General features: G+C 39.1%; 4 protein-coding genes across 5 annotated transcripts; 1 reads left to right on the forward strand and 3 right to left on the reverse strand.

The window, feature by feature from the left end:
• Positions 1–424: 424 nt before the first annotated feature.
• Positions 425–6,991, reverse strand: pit (probable ATP-dependent RNA helicase pitchoune). The gene is made up of 9 exons (XM_014363008.2): positions 6,764–6,991; positions 6,167–6,283; positions 5,843–6,106; positions 5,448–5,762; positions 5,049–5,350; positions 4,823–4,975; positions 4,566–4,736; positions 1,129–1,306; positions 425–983 (listed from the first exon to the last, which is right to left on the reverse strand). The coding sequence occupies exons 1-9, from the start codon at positions 6,786–6,788 to the stop codon at positions 808–810; spliced, it is 1,701 nt and encodes a 566-aa protein (XP_014218494.2). The 5' UTR covers positions 6,789–6,991; the 3' UTR covers positions 425–807.
• Positions 6,992–7,339: 348 nt separating this feature from the next.
• On the forward strand, positions 7,340–10,565 carry LOC106646527 (WD repeat-containing protein 36). Of its 2 annotated transcripts, none has more exons than XM_014362602.2 (4): positions 7,340–8,446; positions 8,518–9,083; positions 9,171–9,451; positions 9,527–10,565. In XM_014362602.2, the coding sequence occupies exons 1-4, from the start codon at positions 7,476–7,478 to the stop codon at positions 10,412–10,414; spliced, it is 2,706 nt and encodes a 901-aa protein (XP_014218088.2). In that variant the 5' UTR covers positions 7,340–7,475; the 3' UTR covers positions 10,415–10,565. The 2 variants fall into 2 exon arrangements, with proteins under 2 accessions (XP_014218088.2, XP_089453202.1); XM_089597076.1 differs by having other exon boundaries at positions 9,177–9,451.
• LOC106646423 (uncharacterized) lies at positions 10,558–13,469 on the reverse strand. Its single transcript, XM_014362496.2, has 3 exons — positions 12,415–13,469; positions 11,148–12,346; positions 10,558–11,054 (listed from the first exon to the last, which is right to left on the reverse strand). Exons 1-3 carry the CDS (start codon positions 12,777–12,779, stop codon positions 10,960–10,962), a joined length of 1,659 nt encoding a protein of 552 aa, XP_014217982.2. The 5' UTR covers positions 12,780–13,469; the 3' UTR covers positions 10,558–10,959.
• Positions 13,470–13,543: 74 nt separating this feature from the next.
• Positions 13,544–15,755, reverse strand: Ndc1 (Nuclear division cycle 1). The gene is made up of 2 exons (XM_014363155.2): positions 15,621–15,755; positions 13,544–15,547 (listed from the first exon to the last, which is right to left on the reverse strand). The coding sequence occupies exon 2, from the start codon at positions 15,486–15,488 to the stop codon at positions 13,719–13,721; it is 1,770 nt and encodes a 589-aa protein (XP_014218641.2). The 5' UTR covers positions 15,489–15,547; positions 15,621–15,755; the 3' UTR covers positions 13,544–13,718.
• Positions 15,756–20,807: the final 5,052 nt, after the last annotated feature.

Raw genomic sequence — 20,807 nt, forward strand, 5'->3', positions numbered from 1 at the left:
TCCTCGATTCGCCCAAGATTAGAATATTCAAGATCGTTCCAGCATCTACGTCGAACGAGCGAATTTACATCCGAGGCTCGTTAATAAGCCCGTAACCTTGGCTTTTTGCGACATTAAGGCACAACCACGCGAGGCTCGTTAACGTTTTCATACACCCACTACTGTGTTTTGAAAAAAAGAGAAACAATTTTGTGGGCGTGAGCATCTCCGTAATAGTACACGCCAAAGCCATTAAGAATCAAATAAGGACGCGTACAAATGAGATTTCTCCCGCGTTGCTAGGGACAAAAGTTGGGCTTGGATATGGTGACGGCGTTGCATATCTGGGGGCGATTCGTCACGTATAGTCATTACTGAGCAAAATAAAGGCGTTTGTGTTTTGTTATACTCGTTAATGGACTTTTATTCAACAGATTTTTTTTTTCCATCATTATAATTTACAGTATTGTTTTCATTAATAAAAACAAAACGTACGTTGTTCAGGTTGTAATAAAAAAAATAAATCAACTCTTGGTTACTCGATTACGCGAATATTCGAATAAAAATACTTTGACCAACGACCTGTGTACGTATTACGTAAGAAATTGTGCTACTCCAATCCGAATTCTAATGGTCCCGCGTCTCGAGTCGACTCGACACGACACTGAACTATAATTATGCTAAGGGTGTAAAAAAAAAAAAAAAATGTAAAATGAACCTCCATTTTTGTTGCAGAGAAACAAATCTTGTTTATTTGGAGAAAAAAAAAATCAGTACCTATTCCACACAGTACAGTCAACACAACAACTCTCTCCAATCGGCCGTGCCTCACCTCGAAAACTGACGCCTGTCGTTTTTGTTGTAGGGCTTGCCAACTTGCCTGAAGGTCTTGGTGCGCTGGACTCGCTTGACAGCCCCGGACTCGGCGTTCAAGTTCTTGAAGTAGCCGTAACCACCTCCGCCCAGGCGCTTGCGTGGCCGCGAATCCTTGCCCACTCCCACTTCTGTTGCAAAGGTCTTGGTTAAGGAAAACACGCGATTGCTGCGAAAAGACAGGATATTGGGAGGAGTCGCGGGTGTGGTATACATACAGTCGCGGGAGTTGATTGCGGATCGATTTTCGTTGTGATTTATTGGTAAAAAGGATACTCAAATCGACGTTCGGTGGCACGATGAATCCAAAGGACTTGGCTGCCTTCACCAAGTCCAGGGTCTCGATGTCGAAGATCTGCTTGAGGTGGTGCGAGTCGTAGGCGCGCACGTACGCCTTGAACGCTTCCTTGGCCGATTGGTTCAAAAAATAATTTTTCCCGATGAGCTTTTCCAGCTGGAAATAAAAAAAATCGGTTCTTTGGTTGGTTGTTTTTTTTTCTCTCTTCTCTGATAATTCGAGGATTATTTTTGAAAAGTAAATATTAATATTATAAGTAGTGGGATTCTCATGTAACTGTACTTATATAGGGGGGAAAAAAAAAATGAGAGCCAAATGCTCGGCAATAAAGATATCCAAAGTGCGTCAAGGCACACGGGGCCCCAAAGGCGAGAACAGCTGCAGTTTTTTTGTTTGCTTTCGTATGTACTATGAATCGTCGATAATACGCAAAGATCGATCGCTCGTGCGCGCGTGCATTATTTTTCGTCTCTGATCGGTAACTTGGATTGGATCGGTCGAGCTGTTTTTGCGAACAATTATCTAATCCATCGTCCACAGTGGATCGAACAGAAGGAGAAGAAAAAAAAAAAAAAAAAAATCGGCTTCCTTGGTACGCCACTCGGGTGCGTCGAGGAGGCCTCTAGTACACGGGACCTGAATCCCAAATGAAGCGCACAGCCATTGTTTGCTCCGTTTGCTCGTTTCGATGTATGATGGACTACGCGTAAATGCTTACTATGCGACACTTGCGCACAATATCAATCGTCAACGTTGATCCATGAGGTGTACGTCCTCCCGTCTCGTCCTTTGCCGCCCTGACAATATTACTAATGTCGATACATGTTTAGAAAAAAAATGTTTGTAGGTATGTGGATTGACTTGTGCATCAAAGTGTCAATATATTCACTCGCATCCGATTACTCTTTACATTTTCCATTTGAAAGACTCGTAGGGGGGAGGGGGGAGAAATGCCCATGGAGGCACGAGAGCGACTGACATATTTTACGAAGCGCGATTACTTCCCGGAGTGCGTGTCCCTCTTGTCCCGGCATTTTTATCGCTTCGATTTCCGCGATCGATACGATACGTCCTGGAATTCGGGCTACTTCTTGCGCAACAAAGCCGTTTTCTTTACTCGATGCGCGTTGCAGTTTCGTGGAACACGCGGTACCAACCGTGTACTGTGTGTATACGTGTGCCCCCCCCCTTCCCCTGGGTCTCGCTATATGTAAAAAAGAGTTTTTGAGTGCGACATGTACGCACGAATTTGTGACTTTTTTTTTTATATTATCTGTACTTAAAGGCGGAGCTGTCAAATCCAAAGGCAATTCGTTAGGCTAAACGCGCTAAATCACGACGGTTTCTCGGCAAAATTGAGAAAATTCCCGTCTCTCGGGAAAAAAAAAAGCATCGGTACGGGAGAACGTGTTCTCGATCGATTTCTCGGAATCGAGGAGGAGAAGAAGAAAAAAGGTACGCAACGCTTTTCACAAAGTGGAGCATCAGCGGGAAGGAGAATTGCATTTTTTTTTCTTTTTTATTTACAATATGTAGGTATGGGTTGTTTTGTAATGGCGTATGATTTTTCAACAAATTCGAGGGACACGCTCGACGCCGATTTTCCCCGATGGATCTCTGAAATCGAGCAATGGCGCACACATGGAGAATGGAAGGGAAAAAAAAAAAAAACGGACTCTTAATAAATCAAGCAGGACTCTCTCTCTCTCTCCTTTGATGTTTCTCTCCCCCGCTTTGTACATATAAAACACGGGTATACGCGCCGTACGAGCAAAGGAGTCCTATTAAAAATAATTTTGCAATTTGTTAGCGGCTCAAACGACGGTGATGCAGCGCGGCCAACGCGCTCCCGTTATATACGTGCAGCGACGCTGGAGTGCAGCAGAAAGAAAAAAAAAAAAGAAGAAGAGGTCGAAGAAGAAACAAAGTGGCTCTTTAAGTTCGTCAGCGGAGGATAAAGTCTTTTTTTTTTTTTTTTCCATCCTCCCGGTCGTTACGATTTTTCGTGACTCGGGATGTGTCTTATACGTATTTCATTGGGCTCGTTTTACGCTTAGTTGGCGTCGTTAACGAATCTTTATTATTTCTTCGTTCGGCCAGTGTACATTTATACTCACTTTAACGTGTATACGTACGGTAACGGTATACAATACGAATAAGAAAGGACGCGGGCGCGCTTGCAAAAATACGCGTTGGTTTCAATTTGAAGGATCGTTTGTTCGTTTTATTGTAAAATAAACTATAAAGTTATCGACCGAGATATGCACCTTTTTTTTTTTTTGTTTTTACCAAGTCACATATCAAAAGTAGATCACCTATAATAATGCAGTGTTATTTGGAGCAATTAGTCGAATGAGCTTACGTGTATATGTGTGCATCGCGCGTGAATATTTCAAATTGCTGAAAAATTAGGTTGAGCTTATATATTATAATTATATGCTTCGACTCGAAGAGACTTTTTCGAAATTCCGGGCTAACGAGGAGCCCCCATCTCGTTTAGCAAAATTAACGAGGCGATGAATCATACAAAAGCTTGGGCTGAATACTTGTTGTGAAAAACTAAAATAGAGTGCGCCTTTTTTCCGACTTGTGGCTTAAATAATCATCTTATTTGACCCTTCTCCTCCTCGTATGGGGGAAAAAAAAAGTTAATATCTTATTATGTTCTCACATCCGCGAGAATTTGCCTTTCATTCGTTGTCAGCGGAGCGGAGATGTACAGTTACCATATCTCAGTGTCAAGGGGTATGCATACGTGCCGTGCCACCTCCCTAGTTTTTTAAAGCCCTTTCATCCGTTAGCTTGTATACATATCATGCGCGTTTGCTTGCAACCCACTCTCGTCCTCTCAATTTTGCTGTCCAACTTTGAGAAACAAGCAAACCACTTGAGTTTTATTTTTAATCGCCGATATAAATCTTACTCTCGGATTTACTGCCAATTAGTCCACCTGACCGTCGGGATTATCATACAAATGATTATTCCACCAGAACAATCAACCGAGACCTGTATAAGGAGGAAGCTCAAACGTTGGATGCAATTGCTCGCGGAGCGCCAAAAATGATCGTCGACTCGATTACCGCTAATGGTCGTTCGTTCGTGCGTAGAAAAAGGCCATTAGAGTGTACACCTATTACAGTGCCTCGAAAGGTTGTTTTTTTTTTTTTTTTTTTTTTTTTACGTTGAGTGGCATAGCCTTGGAGCATAGTGGCAATTAATTGCTGTACAGAGTCGTTGGTTGCCAGGATGCGGTTAGAGCGATAACTTTTAAGCGCGCGTCATGCGTGCGATCGGACAGACTCTCTGCCGAACTCCAAAGATTTAGGATAGTGATAATTCACAATTTTTTTTTCTTTTTTTTACAATATACATTTACCCTTGCCAAAGTGTTGTTGGAAAATGAAAGAGCACTCACCTGTAGTTGAATGTCAGCTATTTTGTTCCATGAAAACTCAAACTCGTTTACAGAGACTTTGGCTTGTTTCAAAAAACGAAGGAAACCGACTTCTTCGGGACGTAGAATCAACAAGGCATGACCGGACGTGTCTATACCGCGAGCCGTTCGACCAACTCTGTGAATGTACTCCTAAAAGGTTTTGGAATGACAATTTTTCATCATATGTTTTACTTCTGATCTTTATTTTGATATTTAAAAAAAAGTCCAAAGTTTACCTTTGGGTCATCTGGCGGATCATACTGGACAATCCAGTCTACCGCAGGAATGTCAATACCTCTGGCAACTACATCGGTACACAATAATATTCCTTCCTTTGCTTTTTTGAATTGATAGAAGGTCGTTGTTCTTTTGCTTTGTTTTTGTTTGCCCTGCGTCAAGCGTTAATTGGATTTTATAAGGAAAAGTAAATTTCTCGTTTACATCAATCAAACATAAACTTACGTGAATACACATAACATTCAAGTCGATGTAGTTTAAAAGTTCATGATAAAATTTTACGGCCATGCACGAGCTGAAGAACACCATGATCTTTTTGGTTCGATTCTTCTTTAAAAATGTGAACAACAGTAGAAACCGTTTCTCACTGGGACATAAGACGTAGCCTTGTTCTAGCGTATCTACCGTGGCGTTGTCTTTGTTGTCATCAACGCCGACATAAACGGGTTCTTTTTTTAAAGCAAACGCTTTGAGTGCTTCGACTTTTTTTGTCTGCGTAGCACTGAACATCATTGTCTGTCTTCTTTCTGCAAATTACAAATCATATGTTCCGGAAGTGCTTACAGAGTTGAGAAAAAAAAAAAAAAAAGGTGTAACAGTATCCTAAAATAGTTTACTACTCACTAGGCAAAATATTGATGATCTGTTTAAGCTCTTCTTCAAAACCAGTGTCGAGAATTCTATCAGCTTCATCAATAACTAGGCATTGAAGATTTTTGTACAAAAAGTCTGGAGTGTTTTGTAAATGATCGAGTAATCTGCCGGGTGTTGCTACAATGATGTTGATGCCTTTGGCCAATTGCTTGGCTTCAGTTTGCCTCGATGTACCACCAATCAAAAGACCATAAGTTTGAGGAAGAAACTCCATTAATTCTTTGAGAACCTCGAAAGTTTGCATTGCCAACTCACGCGTTGGCGAAAGAACTATGCATCCAGTACCTACACGAAGAAAAAATTGATTCTAGTTGAGCGATTTGCACTTGAAAAAGCATTTTTATCAAATATTTAACGTGAAATACCATTGCGTGGCATGAATTTGAGCTTAAACATGAGATCGACAGCAGGTATTAGAAAAGCTAAAGTTTTTCCAGAGCCAGTTTTAGCTGCACCAATGAGATCTCTTCCTTCAAGAAGCGGTGGAATTGCTTGTGCTTGTATTTCCGTCATAGTTGTGAACTCCAAGTTTTTTGTTATTGCCTTCAATATGTTATCGTCAATTTTGTCTTTGAGAACAGCAAAAGATTTGTCTTGCGAAATTTGATAACCAATCGATGAGCCCGGCACTGTAAAATAGCATCAAGTGTTAAAACAATGTTCAGTTTTAATTTATCAAAAATACTAACATTGTTCACTTATGTCTTTGTTGTCTTCTTCAATCGATTTTTTTTGTTTATCTTTCTTAATTGGTTTTGCTTCTTGGGACTGGTTGTCTTCAATTTCATCATTGTCACTGTGCTTCTCTGCAGAACGAAAAAAAAATTGTACCCATCAAGTTTCTGAAAAACCTTACTCCTGATCGCTATATTGTGGATTAAAAGCGGTATCTGAGAGTATGGTGCCATGTAAACATTAACAACTGTACAGTAAAATTATTAAATAAGCTAATTTCAATACAATAAATAGTTTATAAACAATGCATACGTGTTAAATCTCTTTAACATCAATAAAGGAGAAAAATCAGAGGATTTAGAAAGACTTTGCACATGTAATAAGTAAATATGCTAATACAAACTTGAAATAAACTCAAGACATGTCACAGAATATTCAAGATAAAAGTACTTTAAATAAAAATGATGTCTCACTTAACATTGCACGTATGTTAAATAAACTACATAAATACAGATGAAAAAGAAAATCTTGTTACCCGGCTATCCAAAATAGAAAATTTTTGGTATGTACAGCACAATATTTATAACCTATACACATCACTCGCGCCTTACCATTTTTCTCCTTGGTCCTTACCATGGTCGCTGTGTCTATTCGCACCAAATTCACGTAATTACGTGGATATAAGGTTTGGAATTTTAAAGAAAAACGCTACTTTTTCAAATAAAGTATGTCCACGTAAAGTGAAATTTGCACCAGTGCTCTCGGGCGTCTATTGAAGCGGGAGGGAAACGAACGAACGCACGAGCGCACGAGTGCACCGAGTGCACGAGCGTTCGTTTTGAGTTAGCGCGCATGTGTTTGGCTGCAGCACTCTGGACCAGAGTCTCTGGTCCGTCTCTGGTACATATTTATAGACCAACCGAGAAACTTCTGAATTAGAAAGTTGTTGGAGAAGAAGGCGTTTTTGATATTTTATGTAATTTGACCTGCTGATTACGATAAAAATAAATAAAAAATTTTTCGAGTGGTGGATCAATGTTAAAATCGCATTTGAAATTTTATTTCGCTCATATCTCAGTAACGCTAAGAGCTATAGTAAAAATATAAATAACAGAATTAGTACATCTGTCGACAACGTAGAATTCTTATTAACCTGTTCGAGTGAGACAAAACTTCCACAACTCTTGTCGTGCGCATCGCACGTGTGTGTAGGTCGTCGTCTTCTTCGCTAACCTCAAAAAAAAAAATAAAAATAAAAAAACAAGTCGGTCGCATCGACCGGCATGATGTTCAGATAAGTTAGAACGTAATTTGCCAAAGAAAATGTCGCACAGCAGGCTATTTCAACGCAACCGAGCCTTGGGCTACGTGAGCAACCACATACCCGTGGTAACTCGCTACATCCAACGTCGCAAAGAAAATCTCATCGTCACCTGCACCGGGCGCAGCTTTCACACCTATGGCTACTCGCACTTAACTTTGCTGAGCGTCTCGCCTGCCCACGAAGATGACATTACTTGTCTTGCAGCTGATACTTTTCACATTTATACTGCTAGCGGTAACAACATTTATGCCTGGAGACGAGGTAACGAACTTAAGCACACGTACAAGGGACACTCGTGCCAAGTGCATTTAATGCTGCCCTTTGGGCCTCATCTGATATCCGTGGATGAGGAGGGCCACTTGAAGATTTGGGATGTCAAGACAGAGGAGGTTGCAGCTGAAACTCGTTTCAGCAACTCAACCTTTATGATCAGTGCCCTGATGCATCCTGTTACTTACATCAATAAGATACTTTTGGGTAGCGAGCAAGGAACGATGCAGCTGTGGAACATCAAAATGATGAAGATGATTTACACCTTTGACGGCTGGAGGTGTAAGATTAATATCATTGAGCAGGCGCCTGCTCCTGACGTTGTCGCTGTTGGTCTTATCGATGGTAGGATTATACTGCACAATTTGAAAGTGAATGAATCGGTTTTTGAACTTGTTCAAGACTGGGGTCTTGTCACAGCCATATCGTTCAGGACTGATGGTGACAATCATATAATGGCAACTGGCACCACTCAGGGTCACATTGTGTTGTGGAATCTTGATAAACGCAGGATAGAAAGTCAAATATTGAATGCGCACTATGGGTCTGTGACAGGAATAAAGTGTTTGCCACAAGAACCTCTGCTGGTTTCTTCGTCACCGGATAATACTCTCAAAGTGTGGATATTTGATTTGGCTGATGGGGCCGGAAGGTTATTGAAAGTAAGAGAAGGTCACGCTGAGCCTCCGACCACTATAAGGTTTGTTCTTAATTTTGTACATTTTCATATAATAATGTGCTAGAATTCATCTCAATTGATACTCGTTATAGATTTTATGGAGACGATGGACACAATATTTTATCCATAAGTGGAGACTCCTCTCTGAGAATATTTTCAACCCAGACGGAAACTTTCAACAAAAGCTTGGGGAGAGCTTCTTACAACAGAAAAGCCTCAAAGAAAAAAGGCAGAATAGTAGAGGATCCTTTAATAATGCCTCCTATGACGGAGATTTTTGCAGAGAGAACCAGAGATAAAGAGTGGGATAACATTGCAGCCACTCATCATGGTCTTGGTGTCGTTACCACGTGGTCGTATGACAAATTGAAAATGGGTAAACACAAGCTGTTACCGGAAAAATTCAAATTCAATATGAACATCACAGCTACCACTGTTACCATTACTCAGTGTGGCAATTTCGTAATTATTGGTTACAATAATGGTCACGTGGAAAGATTTAATATTCAGTCAGGCCTGCATAGATCATCTTATGGTAATGAAAAAGGAGCTCATGACGGGTCTGTGAAAGGAGTAACTGCCGATGCCTTGAATACAGTTGTTATATCAGTTGGAAGGGATGCAACTGTAAAGTTCTGGACTTTCAAACCATTGAGAGGTAATTTTCTTTCATAACTAAGTAATTAATCGTGCGTTATTATAATAAAAAATCTAAGAATTAATAAATCTCTTTGCTTTAACTCAGCTATAGATAAGGAGCCAAAAACGGTGATCAAAGTAGAAGAATCAGTTGAGTGGTTACGCTCTCACAAAGAAAATTCTTTGATGGCTGTAGCTCTTCAAAATTTCAGTATTGTTTTGATAGATATTGACACAAGAAAAATAGTAAGGAAATTTGAAGGCCACACAGGTCGACTTACAGATGCATCTTTCAGCCCTGACTCACGGTGGCTCGTCAGTGCTTCCATGGACAGGTCAATCAGAGTTTGGGATATACCATCTTCACAATTGATAGACATTTTTCAGGTTGGTATTCAAATGGCTCATAACATAAAATTCTACTTGAAAAAACTATTTTTAATACAATGATTGTACTTTTAGGTACCAGATGCATGTACATCACTGACTTTTTCACCCACTGGTGAATTTCTGGCATCTACTCACGTTTGCAATCTTGGAATTTATCTCTGGTCAAATCGTACGCTCTACTCACATGTTTCTTTGAAAGCTGTTAAAGACACTGACCAAATACCTCTTATTTCGTTACCCAATTCATCTAAAGACAAATCGCAAAATACGAATGAAGAGGAATCTATAGTCATTGATGACGATGAAGTAAAAGACGTAGATAGCGAAGATTATGTATCACCTGATCAGCTAAGCTCAAAACTCATTACCATGTCGGCGTTAGCCACGTCCAGATGGTTGAATCTCCTTAACATTGACATCGTGAAAAGGCGCAACAAGCCAAGAGAACCACTGAAAACCCCGGCTGCCGCTCCTTTTTTTCTTCCAACTATTTCAGGTTTGCAACCTCAGTTTGATTTTTCAGACGTACAAACTGAAAATGCAAACAGCAAATTGGTTCGTCATCCCGAGTTCAAGATAACGACACCTTTTGGAAAACTGCTGGAAAAGAGCATAGAGTCTGATGAGTTTTCAGATTTGGTAGAAAAATTAAAGAGTATGGGCCCAAGTGATATAGACAAGGTAGTTCAAGAGTTAGCTTTCGACATGATGAGCATGGTGCCATTTATGCTACAATTCATGAAAATGTTAAAGTTCATGCTTAAAAGCAAAAAAGACTTTGAACTTGCGCAAGCTTATTTGTCATTATTTTTGAAGTATCACGGAACTGTGATTGCTAGTGAGAAGGAATTGGCGGACTTTTTAGGTGAGTTCCAAAAGAGTCAGCTTAAAAGTTGGAAGGTCTTAAGGGAGAAAATCTTTTACAATCTTAGTGTTGTACAGCACTTGAAAAGGACGTAAATGACTATTGTGATGCTACAGTGTGCGTGATTAGTTTAAAGGTGTAATATTAATTTTAAATTGTAAATAAACTAATTAAAGATTTTAGTTTTGTATAACATCGATTTTTCAAGGTTTTTCAAGAAATTAAAATAAATGATTGCTCATTTTTTATCACTTCTTTTATTAATGTAAACTAAAATTAAAGTCAAAATATTCAAGGATGTCACACAAAATTTCGATTTACATCTTGTACATACAAAAAAAAATTTTCTGACGTTTTGAAAATTTATTGCTACTCACACTATCTTGGACGATTTAGTATTAATCTATAACAAAACTTAGAAAAACCTCACTTCAATAACATGCAATGAAATTACAATCCATTTAACAATAATAGTTACAAATTTCACATTGCATTTTTTAACGTTAATTGATAAAATATTCTAAAATACTTATTGTATGAAAAACAATCATTAAAAAGTAAGTTTAAGTTTCAAAAGTTCATAGACATAAATAGATAGATCAACTTAAACAAGTACACAAAAAATTTCTGTTGACATAAGTTAGAGTCTTTGTTTTTGCAAAAGACTATCGCAATCGCTAATCCTTACAGCTGGAATGGAAAGTTTGCTTTTATCTGCCACAACTTTTTTAAGACCTGCAACATGAATGAAAAAAAATCTCATGTAACTTTAAAAACAAATAAGATGACGATCGGAGAAAATATTCAAGAATGTATGTGGGTACGAACCCTTTCCTCCAACTTGCTGGCGAGGCAAAAAAATACCGCGCAGCTCTTTGACCGACTTGATCGGTGAGCTGACAAAGCCCAAGCTCCTCCTGTTCATGATCGCGGACTTGTTCACCTGAAGCTTGCAGACGGACGGCACAACCGGCATTTTGGACCCACGATACTTTCGGACGGTCACGAACCTTGCCCTCGTCGCGATCGGCGACAGCGACGACGTAGAGGAACAAGAGGACGATTCGATCGCACTCGCGGATAGGCTGCGCCGGCGACGTCGACGTTGGCTGTTCCGGCGCTGACAAGGTGCTTCGAGCAAATCCGTGAAACAGGTGGAGGGAGAGAAAGACGCTGGGCAATCCGAAGTGGAAGCCGATCGCTTGTGCACCGCGTGGGTGTCGGCATTGTCACCGGTTGCGTGGCGGCAGGTAGCCTGGAGGTACACTTTTGGCTTGGTCGTCGTCTCGGCGCTGCGCTTTATCGGGGTCGTCTTCCGATGGAGCTGCGGTGTCCCGACCAGCGGGCGCTGGCTCTCGGAAATCTTTGTTCCCGCTGTGGCCAAGGAGCGCTTTATGGCGGCTACCTTGCCCTTGGGGACAACGGAAGTGTTGTAGCCGCTACTGTTGCTGTGGCCGTAACTGCAGCTAACTCCGCTGCTGCTTGTCGCTGAGGGGCTGTTCTTCCACCTACGAAGGTCCAACGGTTGCGGTATAGGTTTTCTGGTGACGATAGATCGCAGCGGCCTCCTCACGGTGGGCGTGCCAGTGGGGACCTGTTGTCCCGGGGACCTCTCAAAGGCCCTCTTCAATTCGGAAACTCTGCCGGTGGTGCCGAGCAGACTGGGCGAGCGCATCCTGATGGGGATGAGACTCGGAAGGGGCGAGCGGTCGCGACCACTCTGGAGCCGCTTGATCTTCTTCGTTGCCGATTTCTTGCCGCGCCTCGATGCATCGTCGATCGTCGAGGAGGAAACTACCTGGGAGGCGTCGTCGCAGATGGAAGCAGCTGGGCGTGGACTAACGTCGACGTTCGGAGTCGATTGGGGCTGGGAGTCCATCGTCAAGGAGTCAAAGTCCTTTGCTAATTTATCGAGCAGAGCCCCAGTGCACGAGTTCCGGCGCGGCGAGAACGTGAAGATGGCGGGCGTCGGTCCTCCGTTGGTGCCGGCACTGTCGGCTTTCGGTGCCGAGACACGGGGACTGCAGCTGCAAGGACAAATCACATTAATCGTTTCTCAGAATCGAAAACAGGGCGTGTGAGCAGGTAAACTCACCTGGTTAGCGGTGGGACTCGATTGTTGGTCGTGGCCTCGGGCGAGCAGTCCAAGAAAACGTCGGGGTCGCCTTGCAGTGCGTCCAAATTGAGGTTCAAGATGTTTGAGTCCTCGGTGGGACTGAGGGAGACCGGTGTCGTGGCGCTGTTTCTCTCCTCGTTGATGGTGGTCAAGAAACCGGTCAATTGGCGGCTCTCCACCTCGGCATTTTGCAGCGGCTTGGTCGACAAATCCAAATTCATCCCGGCAAAGATGGTCGAGTGCAATCCGCTGCAGCTCCAAGACTCGTCTTCGGCGAAGCTCTCGGGTTTTTTGATGATACTTCCCGCGCAGATGGTGCTGTGCCTACTTTTCTGTACGCTCATCTTGATGACCGGCACCAGCTTGAGTATATTACTTATATCACTCTCTCGTACCTTTGCTTACAACTAAACTTTTACACCAAAACGATCACGCGAACTTTGTGATGGATGTCTATCAGCTAAAGGTATACAAAGCTATAAACTAAAGTAACACGTAGTATATAGTATTTGTATCATTAAGGCACTGATATAAGCTATTTAACGTATGTATTTATCGCTTGATGCTGACAAGGTCATGTATAGAGTTTACAAACAGACATAAACATAAATACAAATAGTTACGCTACCAATCACCTCTTGTAGATTATATATAGAAGATACATTTCAAATTCAGCAAAGACGGTACACTTTTGTGTAGTAAATGTGATTTTAATTCATACTTTATGAATGTAACAATCAAATTGTTTTAATTTCTGCAACCACTGGTTTTTTTTTTAATTTATAGTTATATCGGTAAAAAAATATATAATGAAAAAAAGTACAAATAAAAACGTGTTAATGCACTAATTTTTATTATAAGTTTTAAAAGCTCGAGTATTATTGAAAATCATTAAGCATTCATGTAATTAATCATACTTTTAATGTTACTGTCAAAGAATATCACAGATTTTCCAAATATAGCTATTTGAAAATTCAATAATTTACAAAAATACATTTTGTAATAAAAAATACAAACTAATTTGTCTGTGGCAGTTAAGAGAAAAAAAAAAGAAAAAGAAAAAAAAAGCAATTCTTATGTTTTATTGTTTTTTTTTTTTTTGTTTTTTTTTGTTTTTGTATTTTATAATAAGTACAAAAATTAAAAAAATAGAGCTAAATTTGAAGTTTCATAGGCGTAAGTACAGTCAAATACACTTTGAGAACTTACGCGACACAATGTGAACTTAAATATTAATGGATTTGCAAAAAAATGTCTTTCTTTTGATCGTGAAAACGTAACAATTATTCTCTATATGTAAAAAATGGCTGCAACTGATCAATAGTTAAGGGGGCGAGTTCCAAATCGTTGATATAATTTTTGAAGTGCGAAACTATCCTGTATAAGCTTCTTCTGACAGTACTACGCAATGTAGTCAGCGTCTGTCTAAGTAGTCTATCATCACTGACAGGTTTTCTCATTGAAATGTTTAACTTTTGCAGTTTATCTAGCGACTGCTTCAACCTCAGTAACACCTCGATAATTTCTTGTAAATTTTTCTGGACGATTCCGTATGGATCTTCAGTTAGAGATAAGGCAGCTAATGACGAGATTGCATCTGAAGCCCAAATAATAGCCTGGGCATTGATGAGCAAATGTCTAATTTTATTTTCAAACTGCTCAGCAAAAATATAGGAGATGGGTTTCTTTGATAGAAAATAATTCACAACAGACGTTCTGAGATTTTTGTAGAATTGTACAACAAAGTTATCAGTAGACTCTGTTTTACAGTTTATATCGGCTTTTTGAGGTGTGATAGAAAAATTAGCCACCATTGGAGATACCAGATTCCTCATCTGATACGTGTATGTTCTGTTTGTTATTGGAGAGGACACAGTATTAGACATGGGATTGCTTTGTTGGGTTACTTGACTCTTTTGAGCAGAACACGCAGAATTCAGTTGCTCTGAAAATTTTTCTAACAGTGATAAACTTTTTTCCACTACCCTGTTCCAATTGTAGGGATGTCCTCCAGGTTGACTCAATGTGAAAAGCTTACACCTTCTCATCTTATCTTTCTGAGCAACAGTTACAAGATCTAAGTATCCCAACTGCTGAAGAATCGGCGTACTCTCCATTGCAAGTGCATCTGTGAGTGTAATTGTAGTAGGCTTTTCGATAAACTGAACAGTCTCAATGTCAAATTGAATCCATTGCGTGAGGAAGGCTTGAAAAAGCAGGTGCATGCTTTGTATAATCAGTACAAAGAGCACGGCATACAGCCAGGCATGAAAAAATAATGATATATTCAGTAGCTTGGAGAATTTGTCGAGTGGTATATCTTCGAGTGACAGAGAGGCAGGTATGACCAAAATGTCTCTACAATAACTTCCAAACATCGCGTAAAATCCAAAGAAATAGAAAACTGGCCACAGCCCGTCCAGAAGTGCATTGCTAATCATGCTTCTGATGCCTCTTTTAACTTGAGTTATCTTTGACAAGGGAATGATGGGAAATTGCAGATTATGGAGTCCCATATAATTAGAATTGAAAAAAAAGTAGATGCCGATCCAGAAGCCCTCCAGTAATAAGAAGTAATGCTCTTCGACGAGACAATACTTGCCGATTCTGTCGCATTTCTTTATCAAAGATCCAAACCTGCCTCCTTCCACGGACATGTGCAGCCAAGCAAGAACACCACCAAGTAACATGTATAGCATCCCCAGCTTGAGATTCGTAGGCGTAAAAAAGTAGCAGAATTTCACAAAACGACTAGAGGCATACTTGGGTGGAGTGAGATAATTTTTCCTGCAGGTGATACCCAAAAAAAACACTACCACCGAAAAAATAATAAAATTAGTCCACATTCTAAGGCACGTGACGACGTTCCATGTATTTCTCAGCCACATCAAGGGATGAGTTATGTCCAGGTTTGTCATAAGTATCACACCGCTCATTGATGACAATGACAGTAGAAAGTGCACAACTATGCTCATGCCAACGGCAAAAAACATCCGGGGAGCCAGGACCGCATTTGAATTATGCTTGCTTATCTCTGCTGTTGTTTGATCCATGTTTTTTGTTATTAAATTTGCTCGTTTTTAGATCTTGCAACTTGCAAGCATTACAGCTCCTGGAAATTAACCTGCTGATCAAGTATACTCTTACTGACTACTTCATCAAATGTCTTTAAAGAATAAACTTACTTCAAAAACTGCTTGAACAAAAACAAAGATTTAATTAAACAAAATTACTCAAATAAGTAATCCACCGCTTATAGTCTAACCTTCAATCATGCGCGCATAAAATATATTACCAGAAATGATCAACCGGCAATTGCAAACTGCGAGTTGGAGTCGGAGCTCGGAGCTCTCCGATTGGCGGCTCAATTTGATTTAAAAGGACAGGTGTGTGTGTACCGTGTGTGGTCACTGACACTGAGTGTGGTCGTGTGGTGTCGTGACACTCGTGACTCGTGACCGTGATGATGTGTATCGTGGGTATCATTGGGTGTTTTCCGCAATCGTCGCCAGCAATGGGTGTTTTCCGCAATCGTCACCAGCAAAAGTAATTTAAGGTTGCGCTCTACGCTACCATCAGGTCGGTAAGTCAACTACCTTGAATTAACTGGCGCTCTGTTCCGTAATCTGGGTGTATTCCGCAAATGCTGCCAGCAGTTAAGTTACGTAGGTCGTGGTAACGCCGCATGGTCGGGTAGCGCTAGCGTCAACCTGTACTAACTGTCGGTGGGTTCCGCATGTCAACAAACTTTGATATTTTTTACTGTTTTCGCTCCCATGCCATCTGATATTTCGGAGTTTGTTGACATGCGGAACCCACCGACAGTTAGTACAGGTTGACGCTAGCGCTACCCGACCATGCGGCGTTACCACGACCTACGTAACTTAACTGCTGGCAGCATTTGCGGAATACACCCATAGTCCGCAGGCTAAGTATACGTCCTTAACCGCCTTTTTCACTAACGTTTAGAATAATGATTGAGACAATCAATGATTGTATCATGAGTTTTTGTATAAAGTTCAATTTATACAAATAAGTTGGTAAATATAGGCACACATGATTAATATTTAAACATTTTAAGCTGTATAAATATATAACATAGATTCCAAATATGCATTATTACCGCTGGAATATGCTAACAAAACCAAATATCCGTCTTTCTCACCCAGCAAAATAATAGGTATCTGTATAATCCTGTATCAATTTATTGCACACATGCGAAATGTTCAATGACAGTAAACAATGACATAATTTCAAACTTTACTTTTAACTCTTCATTTCACACGTAATTTTACAATGCAATTGATAAATTATTATTCATACAAAAGTATTAATATTCTTATAGGAGGTCGATTTTCAGGCAAAAGATTATTTGTAAACTTGCCGTAAACAGCACAGCCAATGTCAACTTTTTATTTTCTATCTACACAACTAGTTGCGGCTGGTTTTAGCGTTTCAGATTTCTAAACTAAAAAGTGGCCCTAAAATTCTGAAGGAAAGGTTTAGATATTTTAGGCCCTAGAGCCATGTTGTCAATTATAAACCAGCCGCAACTTATTTGACAGATACAAAATGAAAATTCAACATTTTCTGTGCTGTTTGCGGCAAGTTTACAATTTATCTATTACTCGAAAGTATACATATATAGGAGGTTAATATTCGTATAAAACATACACTGCAAACTTGCCGCAAGTAGCACAAACATCGTTAATTATTTATTTTGTATCTATTTCAAGAGTTGCGGCTGGTTTATAAGTGACTAAATGGCTCTAGGGCTAAGCTGCCTAAAGCTCTCCTTCAGAATTTCAGAAGCAATTTTTGGCCAAAAAAATCACGACCGCTAGATGGCGCTGATCCTAATGATCATAACTACTTATAGTAGAGCCATTTAATCAATTATAAACCAGCCGCAACTAATTTCGTAGATACAAAATGAATAGTTAAAGATAATTGTGCTACTTGCGGCAAGTTTGCAGTGTATGTTTTATACGAATATCAACCTCATATATATTTATACTTTTGGGTAATAGATAAATTGTAAACTTGACGCAAACAGTGCAAACAACGTTAACTTTTTATTTTGTATTTATCAAATTAGTTGCGGCTGGTTTATAAATAATTAAATGGCTCTAGTATAAGTATAGTAATAATCATTTGGATCAGCGCCATCTAGCGGTAGTGATTTTTTTGGCCAAAAATTGCTTCTGAAATTCTGATGGAGAGCTTTAGGCAGCTTAGCCCTGGAGCCGTTTAATCACTTATGAACCAGCCGCAACTTTTAATATAGATACAAAATAAATAATTAACGATGTTTGAGCTACTTGCGGCAAGTTTGCAGTGTATGTTTTACACCAATATCGACCTCCCTTATATTTACACTTTCGGGTAATAGATAAATTGTAAACTTGCCGCAAGTAGCACAAACATCGTTAATTATTTATTTTGTATTTATTTCAATAGTTGCGGCTGGTTTATAAGTGATTAAACGGCTCTAGGGCTAAGCTGCCTAAAGCTCTCCATCAGAATTTCAGAAGCAATTTTTGGCCAAAAAAATCACTACCGCTAGATGGCGCTGATCCAAATGATTATTACTATACTTATACTAGAGCCATTTAATTATTTATAAACCAGCCGCAACTTATTTGACAGATACAAAATGAAAATTAAACATTTTCTGTGCTGTTTGCGGCAAGTTTACAATTTATCTATTACTCGAAAGTATAAATATATAGGAGGTCAATATTCGTATAAAACATACACTGCAAACTTGCCGCAAGTAGCACAAACATCGTTAATTATTTATTTTGTATCTATTTCAAGAGTTGCGGCTGGTTTATAAGTGACTAAATGGCTCTAGGGCTAAGCTGCCTAAAGCTCTCCTTCAGAATTTCAGAAGCAATTTTTGGCCAAAAAAATCACGACCGCTAGATGGCGCTGATCCTAATGATCATAACTACTTATAGTAGAGCCATTTAATCAATTATAAACCAGCCGCAACTAATTTCGTAGATACAAAATGAATAGTTAAAGATAATTGTGCTACTTGCGGCAAGTTTGCAGTGTATGTTTTATACGAATATCAACCTCATATATATTTATACTTTTGGGTAATAGATAAATTGTAAACTTGACGCAAACAGTGCAAACAACGTTAACTTTTTATTTTGTATTTATCAAATTAGTTGCGGCTGGTTTATAAATAATTAAATGGCTCTAGTATAAGTATAGTAATAATCATTTGGATCAGCGCCATCTAGCGGTAGTGATTTTTTTGGCCAAAAATTGCTTCTGAAATTCTGATGGAGAGCTTTAGGCAGCTTAGCCCTGGAGCCGTTTAATCACTTATGAACCAGCCGCAACTTTTAATATAGATACAAAATAAATAATTAACGATGTTTGAGCTACTTGCGGCAAGTTTGCAGTGTATGTTTTACACCAATATCGACCTCCCTTATATTTACACTTTCGGGTAATAGATAAATTGTAAACTTGCCGCAAGTAGCACAAACATCGTTAATTATTTATTTTGTATTTATTTCAATAGTTGCGGCTGGTTTATAAGTGATTAAACGGCTCTAGGGCTAAGCTGCCTAAAGCTCTCCATCAGAATTTCAGAAGCAATTTTTGGCCAAAAAAATCACTACCGCTAGATGGCGCTGATCCAAATGATTATTACTATACTTATACTAGAGCCATTTAATTATTTATAAACCAGCCGCAACTAATTTGATAAATACAAAATAAAAAGTGAACATTGTTTGCACTATTGGCGGCAAGTTTACAATTTATCTTTCACCCGAAAGTATAAATATATAGGAAGTCAATATTCGTGTAAAAAATGCATTGTAAACTTGCCGCAAACAGCACAAACAATGTTAACTTTTCATTTTGTATTTACAAAATCAGTTGCGGCTGGTTTATAATTAATCAAATGGCTCTACTACAAGTAGTAATAATCATTTGGATCAGCGCCATCTAGCGGTAGTGATTTTTTTGGCCAAAAATTGCTTCTGAAATTCTGAAAGAGAGCTTTAGGCAGCTTAGCCCTAGAGCCATTTAATTATTTATAAACCAGCCGCAACTTATTTGACAGATACAAAATGAAAATTCAACATTTTTTGTGCTGTTTGCGGCAAGTTTACAATTTATCTATTACCTAAAAGTATAAATATATATAAGGTTAATATTCGTATAAAACATACACTGCAAACTTGCCGCAAGTAGCACAATTATCTTTAACTATTCATTTTGTATCTACGAAATTAGTTGCGGCTGGTTTATAATTGATTAAATGGCTCTACTATAAGTAGTTATGATCATTAGGATCAGCGCCATCTAGCGGTCGTGATTTTTTTGGCCAAAAATTGCTTCTGAAATTCTGAAGGAGAGCTTTAGGCAGCTTAGCCCTAGAGCCATTTAGTCACTTATAAACCAGCCGCAACTCTTGAAATAGATACAAAATAAATAATTAACGATGTTTGTGCTACTTGCGGCAAGTTTGCAGTGTATGTTTTATACGAATATTGACCTCCTATATATTTATACTTTCGAGTAATAGATAAATTGTAAACTTGCCGCAAACAGCACAGAAAATGTTGAATTTTCATTTTGTATCTGTCAAATAAGTTGCGGCTGGTTTATAAATAATTAAATGGCTCTAGTATAAGTATAGTAATAATCATTTGGATCAGCGCCATCTAGCGGTAGTGATTTTTTTGGCCAAAAATTGCTTCTGAAATTCTGATGGAGAGCTTTAGGCAGCTTAGCCCTAGAGCCGTTTAATCACTTATAAACCAGCCGCAACTATTGAAATAAATACAAAATAAATAATTAACGATGTTTGTGCTACTTGCGGCAAGTTTACAATTTATCTATTACCCGAAAGTGTAAATATAAGGGAGGTCGATATTGGTGTAAAACATACACTGCAAACTTGCCGCAAGTAGCTCAAACATCGTTAATTATTTATTTTGTATCTATATTAAAAGTTGCGGCTGGTTCATAAGTGATTAAACGGCTCCAGGGCTAAGCTGCCTAAAGCTCTCCATCAGAATTTCAGAAGCAATTTTTGGCCAAAAAAATCACTACCGCTAGATGGCGCTGATCCAAATGATTATTACTATACTTATACTAGAGCCATTTAATTATTTATAAACCAGCCGCAACTAATTTGATAAATACAAAATAAAAAGTTAACGTTGTTTGCACTGTTTGCGTCAAGTTTACAATTTATCTATTACCCAAAAGTATAAATATATATGAGGTTGATATTCGTATAAAACATACACTGCAAACTTGCCGCAAGTAGCACAATTATCTTTAACTATTCATTTTGTATCTACGAAATTAGTTGCGGCTGGTTTATAATTGAT

The sequence above is a fragment of the Copidosoma floridanum genome, unplaced genomic scaffold (genome assembly GCF_036245765.1).
Source record: "Copidosoma floridanum isolate Cflo_tuat_1 unplaced genomic scaffold, Cflo_Japanese_pri ptg000030l, whole genome shotgun sequence".
Lineage (NCBI taxonomy): Eukaryota > Metazoa > Arthropoda > Insecta > Hymenoptera > Encyrtidae > Copidosoma > Copidosoma floridanum.

Bases quoted from the DNA above. Each gene is read 5' to 3' on its own strand.
- LOC106646527 (XM_014362602.2), top strand. From the start codon at position 7,476: ATGTCGCACAGCAGGCTATTTCAACGCAACCGAGCCTTGGGCTACGTG. The intron at 8,447-8,517 runs GTTTGTTCTTAA...TACTCGTTATAG, and splicing joins GAGCCTCCGACCACTATAAG to ATTTTATGGAGACGATGGAC. The intron at 9,452-9,526 runs GTTGGTATTCAA...TTGTACTTTTAG, and splicing joins AATTGATAGACATTTTTCAG to GTACCAGATGCATGTACATC.
- LOC106646423 (XM_014362496.2), bottom strand. From the start codon at position 12,779: ATGAGCGTACAGAAAAGTAGGCACAGCACCATCTGCGCGGGAAGTATC. The intron at 12,347-12,414 runs GTGAGTTTACCT...TTGTCCTTGCAG, and splicing joins CGAGTCCCACCGCTAACCAG to CTGCAGTCCCCGTGTCTCGG. The intron at 11,055-11,147 runs GTTCGTACCCAC...TTCATGTTGCAG, and splicing joins CCAGCAAGTTGGAGGAAAGG to GTCTTAAAAAAGTTGTGGCA.
- pit (XM_014363008.2), bottom strand. From the start codon at position 6,788: ATGGTAAGGACCAAGGAGAAAAATG. The intron at 6,284-6,763 runs GTAAGGCGCGAG...TTCGTTCTGCAG, and splicing joins AAGGACCAAGGAGAAAAATG to AGAAGCACAGTGACAATGAT. The intron at 1,307-4,565 runs GTGAGTGCTCTT...TTTTATTTCCAG, and splicing joins TAGCTGACATTCAACTACAG to CTGGAAAAGCTCATCGGGAA.
- Ndc1 (XM_014363155.2), bottom strand. From the start codon at position 15,488: ATGGATCAAACAACAGCAGAGATAAGCAAGCATAATTCAAATGCGGTC.